This window comes from Prosopis cineraria, unplaced genomic scaffold, assembly GCF_029017545.1.
Source record: "Prosopis cineraria cultivar Desert tree isolate PC_DT_omini unplaced genomic scaffold, ASM2901754v1 PC15, whole genome shotgun sequence".
Taxonomy (NCBI): Eukaryota; Viridiplantae; Streptophyta; class Magnoliopsida; order Fabales; family Fabaceae; genus Prosopis; species Prosopis cineraria.
The window spans coordinates 953,145-973,963 of record NW_026555346.1 but is presented as its reverse complement, the minus strand read 5'-3'; the positions used below and the strand labels follow the sequence as shown (position 1 = coordinate 973,963).

The window sequence follows — 20,819 nt, the reverse complement described above, 5'->3', positions numbered from 1 at the left end:
ATGAGCCACACAATGAAATTGTGGGAGAAAGTAATTGAGCACAGGTTGAGATTGGAGACAAGTATTTCTGAGAATCAATTTGGTTTTATGCCAGGTAGATCAACTACAGAGGCGATTTATCTACTAAGGGGATTAATGGAAAAGTATCGTTGTAAAGATAAAGATCTACACATGGTTTTTATTGATTTGGAAAAAGCTTATGACCGTATATCAAGAGAAGTGCTTTGGAAAGCGTTGGAAAAAAAGGGAGTATGGATTGCTTATATTAAAGCCATACAAGATATGTATGAGGGGGTAAAAACTAGTATAAGAACGCCTAGTGGTCAAACAAAGGATTTTCCTATAAAGATTGGACTACATCAGGGATCATCTCTGAGTCCTTATTTGTTCAACTTGATTTTAAATGTTTTGACGGAACATATTCAAGAAGAAATCCCGAAATGTATGCTCTTTGCGGATGATATAGTTCTTATAGCAGAGACAAGAGAAGAGGTTAATTGCAAACTTGAGTTATGGAGGAGGACATTGGAGTCGAAAGGTTTTTGTTTGAGTAGAAGTAAGACGGAATATTTATATTGTAAATTTGGTAAAGGACTATTCAAAAATAATTTGAAAGTGAAATTGGGGGATCAAATTATACCTCAAGTGGAAAAGTTTAGATATTTGGGAGCCATTATTCAAAATGATGGCGAAATCAGTGGAGATATTTCACATAGAATTCAAGCTGGGTGGTTTAATTGGAGAAAAGCTAAAGGGGTTATTTGTGACCGTAAGGTGCCTAATAAACTTAAAGGAAAGTTTTATCGCACTGCTATCAGACCGGCAATGTTATATAGTAGTGAATGCTGGGCTCTAACGGGACAGCAAGAGCATAAAGTTGGAGTAGCAGAGATGAGAATGTTACGATGAATGTGCGGACATACACGTAAAGATAAAATTCGAAATGAGCACATACGCGAAAAAGTGAGGGTGTCACCTATTGAGGAAAAAATGGTAGAAAATTGGTTGAGATGGTTTGGGCATGTACAAAGAAGACCAAGGGAGGCACCAGTGAGAAGAGTGAAACATATAACTTTGAGTCCGATTAAGAGAGGTAGAGGAAGGCCTAAGAGAACACTCTTGGAAGTTGTTGAACGCGATCTCTTAATTAATAATATTCCTAAAAGCTTGATAAATGATAGAGCACAATGGCGTCTTGCAATCCATGTAGCCGACCCCACATAGTGGGATAAAGGCTTGTTGTTGTTGTTGTTGTTGTAAATTTAATAAAAATTAAAATTTATAATATGATAAAAATAAATAATTTTGACAATGTAATCAAACTTTCAAAATGTATTTATTATATTTTTTCAGTTGTATGCAGAAAATATTTTTTGTAAAATATAGATTTTTAGATAATTCTTATATTAAAGAGGGGCATTTTGGTCAAATTAAAAATTTTAAAGTCAAACTTAACTGTCAATTAAGAATTGGATTAATGAAAATAAAATTTTTAAATATACAGGAGAGAATTATAAAATATAAATTTTAATCTTAGGAGAGGTATATATGAGTTTTTAAAATAAACGAGATATTTTTATAATGAAGGCAGAATAGGAAAGCAGTTAGTGTATGTTACTCTAAAATTAATCTATTACTGTACTTTCTACCGGTGTTCTTTAAATAAATATTATATTTGACCACTAATGGATTATGGATGCATTAATAACGGGCAGAGCAGGAAACAGAGCATTAAATACCTTCTTAAAATTTGAGAATGACGATACTTATGTTGAACCATTAAAAACGTGTTATGACATAACAGACTATTACTCCATTGATTTGTTTTCTATCCATGGAAGAAAATTTAATCTTTACCTATTTGTCATTTTTAAATTAAACTCTTATCTTTAATTGGATACAATTCCCAACGAAAGAAAACAAACTCTACAACTAGTAAAGTTAGATAAAATTTTAACATAGTAATAATTGTATTTCTTAAAAACCGTAAGCCACAAATAAAATAAAGTGAAATGAGTAATACTCTATTTTCTTAATTGATCAATGATCATGATTCCTAATCCCATTGATGTATGTCTTAGTCATTTCAGCACTCAGTTAAATTAAAATTGACTTAATATAAAATAGGTTAATCCTAAATCATTCTCTTTAAGGAGCAATTTAGGAATTTTTTTTAAGTTGATTTTAAGTATTTAATTACTAAAAAACTAATTTAAAATGCTAAATTTCTACTCTAGAATGTAAATAAGAAAATGCAATTTATATCACTAAAACAACTTAAATGGATGCCAATGCTAATGTCTAATAACTAAATTCTATTATACAATACATGAGTCCTAAATTATGATTGAAGGTTTTGGTTTAATAAAAATGAAATAAAAGTTGAAGAAATTAATTAAGTGACAAAAATGATTAATTAACTAAAAATTAAGAAAAGTTTAATTAAGAGGACAACTTAAGACATCACATGGAATTAACTTTCCTAACTCAATTCAATTAGTTAGACCAAAGAAAAATGATAAAAGAGTAAAATTAATAAATTTAGTTACTTAATTAAAGCAAAAGGGACCTATAAGTATAAAGTCTAACATTTAATCTACTAGAGAACTCATAGTGAACCAAATGTTATGATTATAAATTAGGTGAATTAAATCCATTAAAATCAATGAAGATTAATATAAAATAAATCTGAAAAATATGTTTAGATTATTTAAAATTTATAATATGATAAAAATAAATAATTTTGACAATGTAATCAAACTTTCAAAATGTATTTATTATATTTTTTCAGTTGTATGCAGAAAATATTTTTTGAAAAATATAGATTTTTAGATAATTCTTATTTTAAAGAGGGGCATTTTGGTCAAATTAAAAATTTTAAAGTCAAACTTAACTGTCAATTAAAAATTGGATTAATGAAAATAAAATTTTTAAATATACAGGAGAGAATTATAAAATATATATTTTAATCTTAGGAGAGGTATATATGAGTTTTTAAAATAAACGAGATATTTTTATAATGAAGGCAGAATAGGAAAGCAGTTAGTGTATGTTACTCTAAAATTAATCTATTACTGTACTTTCTACCGGTGTTCTTTAAATAAATATTATATTTGACCACTAATGGATTATGGATGCATTAATAACGGGCAGAGCAGGAAACAGAGCATTAAATACCTTCTTAAAATTTGAGAATGACAATACTTATGTTTAACCATTAAAAACGTGTTATGACATAACAGACTATTACTCCATTGATTTGTTTTCTATCCATGGAAGAAAAATTTAATCTTTACCTATTTGTCATTTTTAAATTAAACTCTTATCTTTAATTGGATACAGTTCTCAACGAAAGAAAACAAACTCTACAACTAGTAAAGTTAGAGAAAATTTTAACATAGTAATAATTGTATTTCTTAAAACCCGTAAGCCACAAATAAAATAAAGTGAAATGAGTAATACTATATTTTCTTAATTGATCAATGATCATGATTCCTAGTCCCATTGATGGATGCCTTAGTCATTTCAGCACTCAGTTAAATTAAAATTGGTTTAATATAAAATAGGTTAATCCTAAATCATTCTCTATAATGAGTAATTTCGGAGTTATTTTAAATTAATTTTAAGTATTTAATTACTAAAAAACTAATTTAAAATGCTAAATTTTTACTTTAGATTGTAAATGAGAAAATGCAATTTATATCACTAAAACAACTTAAATGGATGCCAATACTAATGTCTAACAACTAAATTCTATTATGCAATACATGAGTCCTAAATTATGATTGAAGGTTTTGGTTTAATAAAAATGAAATAAAAGTTGAAGAAATTAATTAAGTGACAAAAATGATTAATTAACTAAAAATTAAGAAAAGTTTAATTAAGAGGACAACTTAAGACATCACATGGAATTAACTTTCCTAACTCAATTCAATTAGTTAGACCAAAGAAAAATGATAAAAGAGTAAAATTAATAAATTTAGTTACTTAATTAAAGCAAAAGGGACCTATAAGTATAAAGTCTAACATTTAATCTACTAGAGAACTCATAGTTAACCAAATGTTATGATTATAAATTAGGTGAATTAAATCCATTAAAATCAATGAAGATTAATATAAAATAAATCTGAAAAATATGTTTAGATTATTTAATTGAACAATTAGATAAATTATAAACTCAATTGAACAATCAAGAGGTAAAATGAATAACTCAAATTTGTAACAAACACCACAATATAATGATAATTAATTAATCATGAGAACTCAATAATTAATTTAATTGGCAAAGCAAAAGTAATAACTATAAATTTTAGAAATTCATTTAATATAAAATCAATCCAATCCAAGATTTAAGTATTTACAACCTAAAATTAAATTGTATTCAAGCATTACAACTTAATATCACTTAAAATTAAATAATTTTAAGTTCTTAAATTAAACAAATAAATAAAAAATAACTCTCTAATAATTTTTAAATATAAATTTTAGACTTTAACTTTCTCTATATTTATCCCCAATTGTTTTTCAAACTAATTCAAACTCTCATGACGTTTCTTCTTCCTCCATAATCCAAGCAAGTCATGGCCATATTTTAATTGAATGAAAGGTCAAAGTGGATGGAGTGGTGTGGGAGAGATGAGATGACACGTGAAGCCGTTAACTGACAAAGGTGAAAAATGGGCCTCAACGATTAAATATGGGAATCAATGATGGTGGCGTGATTGGAGAAGAGAAGAATAACACGTATGAATACGTGTGCGTGAGGGAAAAAAGAATGGGGAGGTGCTGTTTGGCTGATATGGAATGGTGGAGGATGCTGAAGATTGAAAGCGAGGAAGAGAGACGCTGGAGACGACGATGATGATGGCGGCGGCGGCGCCCAGGAAGGAAAAAAATCGAGAGCTAGCGAGAGTTTCCTTTCTTTTTTGGCGGTTGAGTGTATAATGGTGAGTGGGGGGGGGGGTTGGGGGAGAGTTGGAACAATTCATTCAATGATTAGAAAAAGAAGTAAAGAATTTTAAAAAAATTTTAACCATTAAATTTAAAAAAAGTCAATAAAAAATAAAAATAAAAATGTAAAATTTTTTAAATTTTTTCTTGATTGAAAATATTTATTATGCTTTTAATGAACTTTAATAATTTTTTATTTATCTTGTTTTTTCATAATTTTTGAATGCTCTTTTAATTTTTAAAATTCAATCTTTATCATTAGATTTCATTAATTTTATTTTCATGACCTAAAAAATGAAATGCATCTTATTGTAGATTATGTTCAAAATAAATTTCATGTCTCATAAAATATTTTTAAATTAATTTTTTAGCAATTATAATTTCCTCACAAAATGATCACAAACTCAAATAATATATAATAATTTAAATTAAGCTCAATTAATGATTGAAAAAATTAACTTATGTTAAAAATTCGCAATTTAAGTTCAAAATTTTTATAATTAATGCAAAGATATATTATTTTTTAAAATTGACTTATAATCTAAATAATTTTTAATAAATCTAATGTAGCCCAAAATCATCTTTAAAATGTATGAAAAAAGTGTGATAAATTATATAAAATTTATGATTTACCACCCATCAATATATAAGTGTGTATATATATATATATATTTAAATTTTTACTTTCTTTTTTTCCTAAGCATAAGTTCTAACTTCTAATACAGTTTTCTGGTATAATTAATTACTTACTTGTTTCCAGACAGTTGATGTTTAAATTAATGTGGCTTTTAAATAGAGTGCAAAAAATTTATGACAAAAAAATAGAGGGCAAAAATGAGAAGGAAAATATTTACACAATATATAAGTTTCGACACTTCCTTAATTTATATATATATTTTTTCAATATTTTCAATATTAAGACCAAAAGATAGAAAAAGATAATAAAACGTAGTGAGCATTTATGAACAGCCAATGGATATGTCGCGCGTTATGTTTTCACTTGTCAGACTTGTAAAAAGAAACAGATATGTTGTGGGCGCCACCAAAAAAGAAGAAGAAGAAGCCAGTGGGCACGTTGAGGGAATTCGCAAAAGATTAAGAGGGTGGTGGGCCATCATCTCAAGATGCCCACGTCAGATTGGAATCCCGGCCTAATCCGACGAGATGGGCATTCCAAACTTATTCCTAATCGCATCTGCTTTTAAATTTCGGGTTGAGTGTGTCAGGAGAGAGACGACTCTCCATTTCTTTACTATTTTTTTTATTTTCACTTTTCAATCATGACCGTACAAATTCATTTAACCAATAATTATGATTGGAAAGTGATGGAAAAATGAGGACACAAAAATGAAAACACCCCTCCACCTCACAAAAGGTATGATTTGATTCACTTTTTGTTAAAATATAAACCAAATCAAATCAATCACTTTATATAAAAAATGATACTTAATTAATTTTTTACTAACGTCAGTTTGGTTTAATTTTTAAACGATTTAATTCAATTTAATTCATACATAAATTAAATTTTAATATTTTTTAAGGTGTTTTTGTACTTTCATGTTTTAATGTTAAGTCACATTCTCAATTTTATTATTTATAAATGAAAATAAATATCATATAAAAAATAAAAATATTCAAACTTTGTTATTAATAAACATCAGATTATATGCATTGTAAGTAATGTTAACACAAGTTAAATTTCATTACAAATTATCTAAATATCTATAATAAAAAAAAACTTATTTTAAATCAATAAAAGTGAGACATGCTTCAGTAACAAGTTGTGAAATATTTAACCTCAATTAGCCACATCAATACACCTCTCTTTAGTTTGGACTCTCTTAAACTCTAAAAATAATTGGCAAGATTGAGAAAAGGAGAATTTGGAATTCTATTAAAATATTTTTGACTTAGGTTGGACTTTAGTTAAAGTTAAAATTTAAAAATAATAAACACTAATTAATAGTCTAACATTAATTATAAAAAATACATTTAAAATTATAAAAATGTATGGTTTAGGTTTGGTTAAGATTTCAAAAAAAAAAAAACTCAAAACTTAGACCAAACCATTCAGTTTTATAATTTATATAAAATCAAACCAAACCTTGCCAATGATAGGTTTTATTTGGATTGGTTTTGTTTTGGTTTTGCTGGCCCTTACCTCATATATTGTCATAAAGGTAATACATCCACTCTTAGGGAGAGCATTCGGTGGTTCGATTCCAATTTCTCAAAAATTGGACGACTGAGTTAAATAAAAAATTTAGATCGAATCGAATCAAAATACTTGATCAAATCGAATTAAAACCAAACTAAATTATAATGATTCAATTCAATCAGTCTGTTAATTTATAGATTTTGATTTATGAAATCAAATTATTTATATATTATTCTATCCATTTTTTCCTTAATATTGAAGGTCCAACCAAAAAATAACAATTTTATACTATAACTCATAAAAAAATTAATAAAACTCAATACTATTACATTAAAAATTAAATTATAGAAAAAAAAAATAAAACACTACATTAAACAAAAAAAAAATACTACTTTGACAAGTGGTAGAAAGATATTTTTTACACACATTTTTAAAAATATAAAAAAATATACATATAATTCAATCAAGTCAATTTATTTGATTTAAGAATTCAAAACCGAATCGAACTAATTAATCAAAATTTTCATTAAAAAAATTAAATCAAACTATATAACCAAATAGATCAAATCAAATAAATCAAATTCGATTCAACCTTCAGTTTTAATTCGATTTTGCTCACCCGTGTCCACTCCAAATAGTTAAAACACAAGTATTTGAATTTAAATATGTTAAATTCTTTAAATAAAAAAAATATAAACACATTATCATGAATGTTTACCCGAAAACTTAGTTTAATCGACATTACAAGATTGTTCTTATTGTGTTTTACTTATTTTAAACATAACACAAAGAATGAAAGTTCAATCCAATAAAATATAAACTGTTTAACTCAGGCAATTGGAATCATCCCAAAGTCAGCATTTACATTCCAAAAAACTTGAGAGAAAAACAGAGGGATGATATGATATTAACCCAAAGCTAATACATGACGAACCACTCTCGTTCGGAAAGCCAGACAGAGAACCATCGATCATGAACATATCGGACGTTAAAGACGAAAGATAAGCCTTCATGGAATGTTATGTACTGCAAAGGTATTTCTAAAACACCTTGGCATGACAACCATCCAAACAAAAATCTACAACGTAACAACATGCCGAAAGCAAAAATTCTACAGCCGACCGTATATTATTAGCTCATGTCTTTTGAGTATGCAGACGTTTCGTCAGCAAGCTTCTCCCACACAACTGCCATCTTCTCTGCATACCCCGCCTGCAAAATGCATCTAGCGATTCAACCACAAATGACCGTGTAAACATACAAAAAGGCTGCTCAACTTTCAACAAGAAATCATTTCAACATCCCCGTGATGCACGGGAACATGCCTGGTTTACACCGTTTTTTATTTTTGCACCCATGTAATAGCATCTCACAAAAAATAACTTACGTCATTCATTATCTCTAAACAAATCAATAGGCATGAAAATGAAGGTAGCCAACTGCAATTTCTCAGATGTAAAATTTGACATGAAAATAAACGTAAGCTTACCTGATTGATAACAAAACCGCGCAACATGCTTATGAAGTCATTATGTCTCTCTTGCTCAATTCTATCAAGTTCGCTCCTATTATTTTTCTGCAAACATTCCACAGTCAAACCTGATATTTTGACAAAATCTTCCCACATTATAAATTCCTAATGACGGTTCTACAAAGGCAAACTAGTTTACAAGGTATACAATAAATTGTGCATATTGACTTGAAAGCCCTTGAACATATAACAGAGACTTGATTTTCCTACTTTTCTGCAAAAACCGCATTCTTAACTTCAACATACACGTTGAACAAAGAGCTAGTATATTATTTCTTTTCGTCTCTCTCTTTTTTTTTAAAAAGGACACGTGTAATAATTCACCAACAACTTCATTCATGGGGTGAAGTTAAATTCCTAACTTTTGGGGTCTAAACTTACATTAGACAAAACAAACATTTAAAACAGATCTCACAATTAGTACATGTATAACTCTGTTTCTGCCACAAGTGAACTGATATGCCTATTCCATCAATCAACTTATGTCTTGAAGCAATGTTACAGTTATTCGAGCTCAGAATGACAACATAATTTGAAATCAAGTTTAAATCTGTTCCCAACTCTGCAAATGAACCACTATTGTAAAGTTAAGAGCCTAATGCAGCCCCAAATGAAACAATCATAAATAAATCAAATAAGAATCTTTGCACTCGTCCATTCTCATACTTGCATAATAGACAACAAGAGAATCATGTGAGAACTTGATAGTATGATCAATTTCATTATAATTTCATTTCACCTCACCGTCAACTTTCCATAGGGGCTATAGGCAAGTTACAAGTAAAGCAAATATAGAGTCAGCATTTGAGCAACAGTGTTATGGCTTGTTCTCCATGATACTAATCATGAAAGGAAAACATTGAGGGCAAATTAAGTAAAAAAAAAAAACTTCAAAACTCGGTGCAATTGGATGCAGCACTAGCATATAATGTCAAACAAAGCATAGAAAAGTCATTTTTTAATGTGGATATATCTTTATATTTATGGGGCAAGACCTAAGATTGCAAGAAAACAGATGAGTTGAATATGTAGAGTTAGCGGGGGGAAAAGTCAAAGAATAAGAAAGATGCTACCTTGATACGCTCATACTCTCTATCTGCACATAATTTAGCATTTTCAGTGACTCTGATGGCTTCTTTTAATTCTTCTACTTTTCGCAACCTAGACTTGTCCCCACCAAATATTTTGGATGAAGCAGCTTCAAGCTTCTCAATACGTGAATTTAAAGAGACTAGTTCTGATGAGAGTGTTTGAACTGTTAGTAATGCGCTTGATCGGTCAGCAAATGCATTGTCGATGGCTAGCATAGTTCCAAGGTATTCATGCAACTTATCCTGCAACATAGATAACATATTAAATTATTAATCATGAACAACAAAGCCTGCTTTTGCTTCCAATTGACATGTAAAAACATGCACTACAGGACTCAAATACAGCAATGAGATAGTTTCTCTTCTTGATTATATACGGGCCGAAAATTTCTACCAAGGTAAGGAGAAAATGTTTTACCAAATGTTTTATGGTTTGTGTGTTCAATTCTCTATATAATCTGCTTGATTTAACAGCTGCGGTTGCCACATTTCTCATGTCAGCTGCTCTTACTCTCTGAGCCTCAAATATGGCTTCTTCCGTCTCAAACTTAGTAAGCTTTACAAAAGCCAATCCTAGTTCACCCATTGTTTCACCCATGTCTTGCTGTGATTTAACAAGAGATTCAGCCTGGATTCGACAAGGACAAAAGTTATTAACCATTAAATAAATCACAGCATTGGGAAGAAAAATACTAGATGCTTATATATAAGAGTATCCACTCAGATACACAAGCAAGTTGACTAGCAAAATACATCAATATGAATGGTTCTAGTACCCAAGCTCCAGAACCCGAATAATTATGAACCGTTTAAACACCTCCCCCAAGTGATTGTAATGTGAGATTCAAGAGGAATTGTTCAACCACCTAGATCATATCGACAAACTCGCATAAAGCACCACTATATAATCATAAACCTGTTGAGAAACGCTGCTCAGTTGCTGCTCAAACTCTGCCAACTTATCCTTTCTCTCCAGAAACTCCTTGTCTTCTTCTACGACCAACGGCTTCGTTCCGCCCCAATCATTGGCAACTGACTGTTTCAGCTCCTTAAATAACCGCAACAAGTCCCTCCCACCCTTAGCAGGCTGTGCGACTTCACTTGCATCCACTGCCCCCACTGCCTCGCCCCCAAACAACTGCCTGGGTAGCTTCACCGCCCCATCAAGCATCCTCGACCCCACATCTGTACTTTTGGAGAGAGGCAGCTTCCCTTTTACCTCCAGAAACACTCTAAGCTCCTCGCTCGTTCTAATCACCGGGTGCGCAGCCAGTTTCCGCAGGTACTTCTCCAATGCAAGCCTCCTCTGCTCCACAAATTCCTGTTTTTGCATCACCTGGCTCTCTACTGTGTTCTTGTCAGGTCGTATGGGAATGAAGTATCCTCGGTACGACTCTGATAACCGATCCGACAGGGTTACCACGTCCCTGAACCGCCTGCGGACGCTAAATTCGGACCCAGCTCCTCCATACTCAGGAAAATTCGTTCTCGTCGTAATCAGGTAAGTGTAATAAGTATTGCCGCCGGGGACAAGAGAATTTGTCAATTCTTGCTCCTTCTGCGGATCCGAGACCGATATATACAAATATTCGGAATTAGAAGGGTTCGATCTGGAAGAAAGGTCCGGGATATCGTGGCCATTCGAAGAAGAATCGAAGGAGGTGAAGATTGCTTCGGCGTAAGATGGAGGGTCAAGGAAAGAATTGAAGGGAGATTTGGGGCTCTGGTTAGATGCGAGCGAGGAAGGGGATAGATTCAGCGGGTTATCCAATGCGGAAACTGACTCCGATGGAAGATGGCCGGAGGGGGATTGACCATTAGATGGCTCATCGAGGACCAGAGTTTCCATTTCATCATGGGGCACGTGCAATTGAGCGTCTTGGTAATCCTGCTGGACCTCATGATTCATCATCTTCAATCAAATCTCTGAAAATCGATATTGAGGGAGCTACGGGTTCATATCAAAGTCTCGGCGGGCGATGAAGGTGTAAGGCAGAAGGGAAGCTAGGGGGTGTAGCAGCATGCGGTGTCGGGCATTACACGGAAAGCAACGGCGAGAGTGAAGCAATCGAGGGAGCGAGACTCGGCCTAGTCGAGTCAACTCGGTTGGCGTTCACATATACGAACGCATCGATCTGGCGGTTTTTGGCATGGAGCGAGGCAAACGTGATATCCACTTGTCCAGCATTGCGACCGCTAATTCGAACGGGTTAGATTTGTTTAAATTGAATTTAAAATACTCTAATATATTAAAAAAAAAGCTTATAAAGTTAAGTTCGGCTTTAATATTTTGAGCTTTCAAGTTAACTCAGGTTAATTTAAATATAAGAAAAAGAAATTTGGGCTTATATTTCTTCAAATTTATTTAAATGACTTGAATAAATTTAAAGTAAAAAAAAATCTTCTAAACTTTTAAATATGACTTTAAGATTTTTTAAACTTATTTGAAATTGACCTATTCACTTAAATTTGGTTAAATTATCATTTCTAAAAACACATCATTCATGAGTGCCTGAAAACTGGCAAGAGCATTTGTGAGGCCAAACGACATGACTACTCACTCGTAATGGCCACGGTAAGTGTGGAAAGTGGTTTTAAGTCGGTCTGCTGGCTTAACCAATATCCGATGATATCCTAAATGGAGATCAAGTTTGGAGTAGAACTGAGACCCATACAACTCATCCAATAATTCATCAACAGTCAAAATGGGATAAGCATCCTTCACAGTGACCGCATTTAAAGCGTGGCAGTTGGTGCAAAAATGCTATGTGCCGTTTTTCTTATGAACCAACAAGATAGGGCCAGAGAAGGGATTTGGCTCAACTGAATAAGTCCTGAAGCAAGCATTTTAGTCACTTGATGCCCAATTTCTATTTTTTGTATAACCGAATAACGATATGGTTGGACCTTAACAGGGGGTGCGTTCAGCAATAGAGGAGTACTATGATCATGGGATCTCGGTGGTGGTAACCTTGTCAAAACCTAAAAAACACATTTTTTAATTGTAATAATGCTGCCAAATTTGAGGAAGATGATGTCAAAATTAGCAATGACACTGAAGATGATGGAGGATTTGTCAATTCATAGCTTAAGAGAAAACATTTTGAGATAGCAGCCATAGCGGACAATTGGCAGAGTTGGTGAAACTGTGAAGGACGAGGGGCAGGAAAATGAAAACCTTGCAAAATGACAAAAGAACCATCAAGAAAACATTTCAGGGTGGTAGTGTTTTAATTTACATATGATTGCCAAGCGTAGCCATCCAGTTGGCCCCTATAACTAAATCAGAACCAATGATCTGCAAGACAAAAGCATCTAATGTAACAGGGTGATCGAAAATCACAACACAGAGGTCACGAACTATCCCTTCACCCTCTATGAGAAACCCATCTCCAATCTAGACTCGCAATAGACAAGAAAGAGGCTCTATCGGAATACGAAAATGCTGCATAATTTGTGGATAGATAAAGCAATCTAAAATACCCTCGTCTAACAAAATCTGGATTGACTCACTCTGTAAAAAACCATCAAAACGAATAGTGCAATGGCCACCTACACCTTGAAAAGCCTGTAATGATAAATGATGTAGTGTTACCGAAGACGTCTCAATTGTCGTATCGATAATAGTGGATGAAACAGGATCAATAATCTCCTCAATGGTCACAAGAATCTCATCATTGGTGATCATTGTGAGTAACTTCTTGTTAGGACATTTGTAATTCAAAAAAAAAATCATCACAATTATAGCATAATCCCTTCTCATGTCAAAGTTGCATGTCGATAAGGGAGATACGTCGCACTGGACGTTGAAGCTTGGTGGTCAGCGTAGGAAGGAGGCCGGAAGAAGATCCTGACGACCTAGCACTACTACCTTTCGACAAAGAGGATGAAACTAGCCGTGGAGTAGAATTGAATGAATGAGTTGGTGTAAAGCTCGAATGTATACTAAAAGATGACTTAGGAAGGATCAAGGGCAGTAATTGCTTCTCAAAATACGAATGAGCAAGAGCCACAGCACGTAAGAAACTTAAGGGCTCCTTTGCTTGTACTTCCCGCTTCAAATCAAAGGGAAGGCCATTAATCAAGCAATCTTTCAAGGCAGCATCATCCAACCCATCAACCTTGTTAGCAAGTATCATAAACTCATGATAATAAGAATCAAGAGAGTCACACATAGTAAGCTTAAACAACTGGGCCCGAGGACAATCAAAGTAGGAAGGACTAAAATGATCCTCAATAGCTCACACTAGATAAACCCAACTAGAGAGCATATTGGCCTTTGTCAACATCTGAAACTAAGGAACTATATGACTATCAAAGTGCACAGATGCCACCAAAAGATGGTGAGCATCTGAAGTGTTGTAATAACAAAAAATTGCTCAACATAAAAAATCCAATTAAGAGGGTCAATGCCATCAATCGAGGAAAGTTCAGCTTAACTTGTCGAAGCTAAAATGGTTGCAATAGGGGTTTTGAAAATGATGACCCAGATAAAGACTGGTGCAGGATCTGATCACAGCGGTTGCCAATCATCTCTAACCAAATAGTCAAAGTATGCATAGTATCCTCCAAATGATCAAATTTAAAATTAGCCATAGCCACACTTTCCTCAACATGAGGTCACGTTGCTCCAACCGATATTGAAGTAGCTTATGATCACCAACGAGCATCGTCAAGTGTGTATCATCAGCCATTGAGAGGGCAATGAAAGCACCAATGATACGTATGCAATTAAATGAAAGAATTTAACTGTCAAAAGAGTACAAGGGAAGGTACTGAATGGTTACAAAGAGAAAATAACATAAAGCATAACAAAAAAGGAGAAAAACAACTTAGGAAGAATATTCGCGTAAATCTGCATGCTCTTTTTCTTACGTCCCTTGTCTTATATAGTTGCTACTGCACACTCTCGAACCTTTCACGTAGCCTTCTTAAGCCTCATGCTTCACCTCACATTGGGTCGATTATCATTAAGCCCATCCTTATGCAATACATTAGGCTCATAAGATGTCCTAATATCCCGGTGTTGCTGGATGCTCGTAATACATTCTCTCTATTTCTTCCCCTCCTCGTATAACATTGTGTTTGACGCAATCTTTTGTGTAGGAAAAGTATTTGCAAGTTAGTGATGATGAAATTTTTTTGTCCTTTCTTGTATTGCTATAGATTTTAAACCAAAACTCTGAAGCAGTGAGCAATAATTTAGTTTTTTTGATCTAGATGTGGCAATTGTTGTACATTTTTTAAGAAAGCTTCATTTGAAATCAAGGCTTGGAATGGATTATCTTATAGTAGGACTCCTCAATTTTGAGTAAGCAAGCTATAGTACAAATTGGAGATGATATGATAAAGCCACGCATCAAGAATGCTGAGTACTAATTCCAACGACACCTTATGCCTTATTTTTGAGACTGTGGCAGCAAATGGGGGCAACGAGGCTTGCCATTTTGTTAAAAAACTATGAACCTACTTTGTCTCTACTGAAAGTTTGAAATGCAGCATTAGCTCATCGGTAGTTCTAAAGCCCAAGCAGAGACCCCAGAGACCAAAGGCAACCCAAAATTCGGGATCGGTTTCCATGGATGAGCATGTGCTCATTCATGAAATGAGATCTGAACTATCCATATTTTAATTTGAATAGTCCAAATTTAATGTATTATTATATATATTAGATTTATTAAAATAAAAATTTGTAAAATTTATAAAATATTTTTAATAAGTTTTTTATTCTTGGTCTGATACAAATTTAATCTAGCAGATTCAATTCAATATTAAATTTTTTTAATTGATATATATTGATTATTCAGATGTACTCTGCACAATTATAAATTGTATAAAATAAATCTGAATAATTAATAAACATCAATTATAAAATTTTAATATTAAATTGAATCTTCTAAATTAAATTTAAACTAAATTAAAAATAAAAAATTTATAAAAATTATTTTATAATTTTTATTTTAATAAATATAATATATAATAATATAATAATATTTTAAATTTAGATGATTCACATCTTATTTTTTAGGATGAGCATGTTAAAATCAACAGAGAAATTAATTACGGTGCTCACTCTGGGAAGAGCAGGGAACCAAATCTCCCAAAATTCCTGTCTACATCAATGTTGACACCATTCTCATCCCTGTCCTTGTTGCCAATAACATCCACCTCAACGTGAACAATGCGGGGGAGTCCCTGCCTGGCATCAATCTTCATTTTTAATTATATTATGTCCTTTTTAAAAATAAATATCCCTCTCTTTTTTTTTTTTGGGATAAAACTGAAATGTATTTTAAGAGAAATAAAACGAACCAGTACAAATAAAACCACAAAAAGAGAGTCAAGAAATCAATCATCATCTATCCCATCAGCTAAATTATTCAACAAATTGTTTATCATTTTAATTTCATGTTCTTGATTGTTAGCTTCAATACGTACTTCTTCAAAAATCATCAAAAGGCTGCTACGATTGTGGCAGGTAATGGATCTTTCTGGCATCGATTCCCGTCCTATTTGGTCATGCTGTGCATTTTAACTTTTAAGGCATTTTTTAATCTATTTTTTCTTCCCCCACCCCACAACAAGGATTGGTTTCAGAGGTAAGTGCAGTGATAAACATCATGTTGTTGAGATTTAAATTTAAAATACTATTATATTTTATATTTATTAAAATAATAATTTATAAAAATTATAAAATAATTTTAATAATTTTTTATTTTTAATATGATTTAAATTTAATTCAAAAAGCCTAATTTAATATTAAAAGTTTCATAATTAATGCACATTAAATGTACTTTGTATAATCCAGATCTAATATGGTGTCAATCTAGACCATATTAAGAATAAAAAATTATTAAAATTATTTTATAATCTTTATCAATTTTTATTGTAATAAATATAAAATAAAAATATATAATAGTACTTAAATTTGGACCATCTAAATTAAATATGATTTAAATTTTGTCACAATAATAAGCATAAGCACAGAAACCAAACGTGATCTTGTTTACCTTTACCCTGCAGAAAAGAGCAAACCCTTGATTAGTATGGCCAAAAAAAAAAAAGAAAACGACATAAATTCCATTTAAACTTATAAATATGTGACAATTTAATGATTTTAGAAGGAATCAGGGTAACCCCCGAGCAAATGCACAAAGGTTTAGAAGCTTGTGCGCAAGGAAATGGAAGAAAAACGATGAGAAAAAGAAAATTTATGTGGTAGAGTGGCAGCGCAAAACATCCAACTTTGAAGAAAAATAAGATGAAAGGCCTTGGCGTCAAATTTCACTGACAAGGAACAACATAACAATTAACTGGACATTTGTGTTTTTTTGGTACAAAAGAGGGCCATAGCCCACGTAACATGCTAATTTTTATTTTTAAAAATTAAATAACATTATAACATTATAAGAAACGAAAGAAATAAGGGAGAGGAATGGGCGGAACATTGAGGGAGTATTAATTTACTAAGCTAGCAGCAGCACAAGTGTAAAAACAACAGTAAATCTCTGATCAACTATAACCCTCATAAACAAGCTGGTTGTCGATCAAAGATGTTAAAAAACATTATCAAGGGAATGACAAGTCCTGGCTAAACAATAAGTAGTAACATTAGCTTCCTTCTACGTGAAGCTAAGCGAGGCATTCCACTGCTCGTCCAATAAGCTTTTAGTGTCATCAGTGATTTCTTGGTAAGGATGATCAGAGGTGGAGGGTATTAGATTTAAAAGAAGGGGAAGAGAGAAGAGGGGTGGCTTGTATCGTGGGACACACACTAATATTTTAAAAACACCCCGAACCCTCTCTCTTTTCTTCATTCTTTTATTAAATCCTTCCTCTGCTTTACGGAGAGACAGAGCAAGTGCAGGAGTGAAAGGAGGGAGTGATTTTTTATTCAAGGCACTATAGGATGTTTTGGATGGGATTTTAAATTTTTTTTAAATTATATAAGTATTTTAAATATTTTTTTTAGTTACACATCCTCTTTAGTTTTTGATTTCTTGATAGTGAAAAACCTAAAGCTTGAAAGATTTTGAGTTTTTGGATATTTTAATTAATTATTTAACTTTTAATGAAGCTTAGAATAAGAGTATGTGTGGTTTAGATTTACTCAAATAATTTATATGAGGAATTAAAATTAGGTTTGAATTGAGAAAATTGTGATTTATGAATATGATGGTGATTCATTCGAATTTAATGGTTTATTTTAGTTTAATGAAAATTTTATTGATGATTAAATATATTTATTTTGAGGTTTATGAATGAGTATGAATGTTACTAATTTTTGTACGTATCATACAACATGTTGGAATTTTAAAATTAAGGATGATTTGAAAATATTATTGCTGTACAATGGCTCTAATGGGTGAAATAAGATTATTGAATGATAAGAACATAATTGAAATGGAGAAATTTATTTGTGATAGTGAACTGAAATTTTTAAAGAAAATAAAGTTTAGAAAAAAAATTAAATTTTTTTAAGTGATTAGGAGTTTATTTAGGTTTAGAATGATTGTAGGGTGTTGGAATAATGATTTGTGACATGAGATTAATTTTTTATTTATGGGGTATTTTTGTGCAAAATTATGAGACTAAAAAAAAACGAAAAATGACAATGCTAAAAATAAAGGGTTAAGATCTGAATTTATCTCTATACTTATTTTTTAAAAGTGTTGTGCATCTTTTACTCTTATGTGGACAATTTTTTACCTAAAGTATTTTTTCGAGATCCATGAATGCCTCTCTATTAGGTGGCTTTTAATTTTGCTATTTTCTACTGACATGGTATGTGCGTGAAACCCAGTAGAGTGGCAAGTAAGACTCCAATCATGTATTTTGGTGCTAATTTACCTTTAAATTATTTTTTCAAGAGCGTTGAGTATCCTAAAATCTTTTTTAAGAGTACTGAATACCTTAAAGTTTTAGTAAAATAAAATTTAATAAATATTATTAAAATATTAAATATTTTCATATTTAATAATTTAAATATTATTATTTATAAATATTCATTCAAAATTTATAAATTATTTCTTAAATATTATCAATTCAAAGTAAAATGATAAATTTATAAATAAATCTTTATTTTTTATATATAGATCTTCGATATTCTCTTTAAAATAGTGCCCCTCAGGGCTTATATTTTTAATATTAGTTAAGTTACTTAAATTTTTAGGTCATTTTTTTATAATTTTTTGGGTCAACTAACAATCTTTCTTTAAAATACTGCATTATCCAAAATTTAATACTCTTTGTATATTATAATGTTAGGAGTAAAATTAGAAAAATGATAAATCAGGACCAACAATATATCAATAAAAATGTTTATTTGAAAAATATAGCTTATTCCATCAATGTGCTACAAAAAAGTTACTTAATAAGATAAAAAGGGAAATATGAGGAAAAAAAACCCTTTTGTTAATTTAGAGGTTCATTCTTTTTTTTAAATACAAAATTACAAAATTTCAAAAATATTAAAATATAAAATTAGGTGATGTAATATTTTAAATGATAATATTTAAATTATTAAATGTTAAAATACTTAATATTTTAATAATATTTATTAAATTTTATTTCACAAGACTTCAAGGTACCCAAAACTCATAGAAAAAGATTTTAAGATGCTTAGCACTACTAAAAAAAAAGTTCAAAGGTAAATTAGCACCAAATAACATAGTCAAAGTCTTACGTGTCACTATGCATGACCGTATGCACATGCCATATTTGCAAAAAACAAAAAAGATAACAATTAACTAATAAAAGGAGTTTTTTGCTCCTTGAACAACTAGTTCAGAGGTAAAATTATCCCATTTAATAATATAGGGTACCCAATACTCATAAAAAATAAACACAAGGGTAAAATTAAACTTTAATACATAAATAAATTAGAGGTTAATTATAGCCCGCTGATGTTTATAACTTGTTAAAAGAGGGTTGAAATTTTGGTTAATCATACTAACCTTAGAAATTATGCAAATAATAAAGTTGAAAGTGTAAGTTATATCCTCTAACTCTAAAATTAGAATTATTTTATTAGTTTTAATAATTAAAAATAATATGCTATAATATTAAGACATGCATGGATTGTTTCATTGGTAAAGATTGTTGTAGAAGAAAAGCTTTAAAGGGCAATTTATTGATAAAGTCATGAAGTAATTATATTTTAATTTGTGATTAGTGTTGTCTACTCTTATTTGTATGGTTATTAGCACTGAGTAAGGGCTACAACTTGAGATCAATGAAAGGATATAAGAATGGTTGTTCGTCGTACATTACAATATCTATTGTATTTCTGTTTCAATTATATAATTGATGTTCCCCACTTAGCAAGCACACATATAGTTGATAGCGTACATTACTATGAATTAGCATTGGTTATTAGGACTTTCAAATCTTATTATGTTATTAACTAATTTCAAGAGAAGAGCCAAATGTATGGCACATGAAGAAGTCCTTGAGGCTTAGTGGTGAGGAATCACTTCCTTTTTCTAGGTCTGAATTTATGATTTTTATAACGCACTATTGCCAATGTTATGGCTTTTGATATTTATCTAGCATATATGGATTAATGGTTGTGGTCATGTCTCTTAAAATAGTTTCTACATCTTGTATGTTTTGAGATGACTATAAATCATGCATTGTTGATAAATATTTATGCATTCATTGAGGCATTAATGATATTTGACAATATTAGATATTGTGAAAAGCATATGATAATTGGGCTATATATGTTTTGGCTTACCTGTTGAGTTCGACCAATTGGTCTATCCATAAATGTTGGCTTTGATTTGTAATTATAGAAAGCATAAGGATGGGAAAATGATATTTTGACCTAAGTGTCACGTGGGAGGATAATTTTATGAAGATATTATGTTACGTAAACCAAAGCTAAATGCTAGATGAATTTATATTGATTTTACCTATGTAAATTACATTGGGTGGTTATAACCTAACTATGGTTCATTATATGTCAGAATGTCAGAGCAATATATTTTTATATTTTAGTTGAAAATGTTTCAAAGTTTTTCAAAATGCATGATGGCTTCTAAATTCCTATTTTATTTTATTTTGCAAGGTTTTAGATTATATGGCT

General features: G+C 31.0%; 1 protein-coding gene across 1 annotated transcript; it reads right to left on the bottom strand.

The window, feature by feature from the left end:
• Positions 1 to 7,901: 7,901 nt before the first annotated feature.
• LOC129294694 (sorting nexin 2A-like) lies at positions 7,902 to 11,855 on the bottom strand. Its single transcript, XM_054933154.1, has 5 exons — positions 10,647 to 11,855; positions 10,149 to 10,358; positions 9,713 to 9,973; positions 8,598 to 8,684; positions 7,902 to 8,320 (listed from the first exon to the last, which is right to left on the bottom strand). The coding sequence occupies exons 1-5, from the start codon at positions 11,640 to 11,642 to the stop codon at positions 8,240 to 8,242; spliced, it is 1,635 nt and encodes a 544-aa protein (XP_054789129.1). The 5' UTR covers positions 11,643 to 11,855; the 3' UTR covers positions 7,902 to 8,239.
• Positions 11,856 to 20,819: the final 8,964 nt, after the last annotated feature.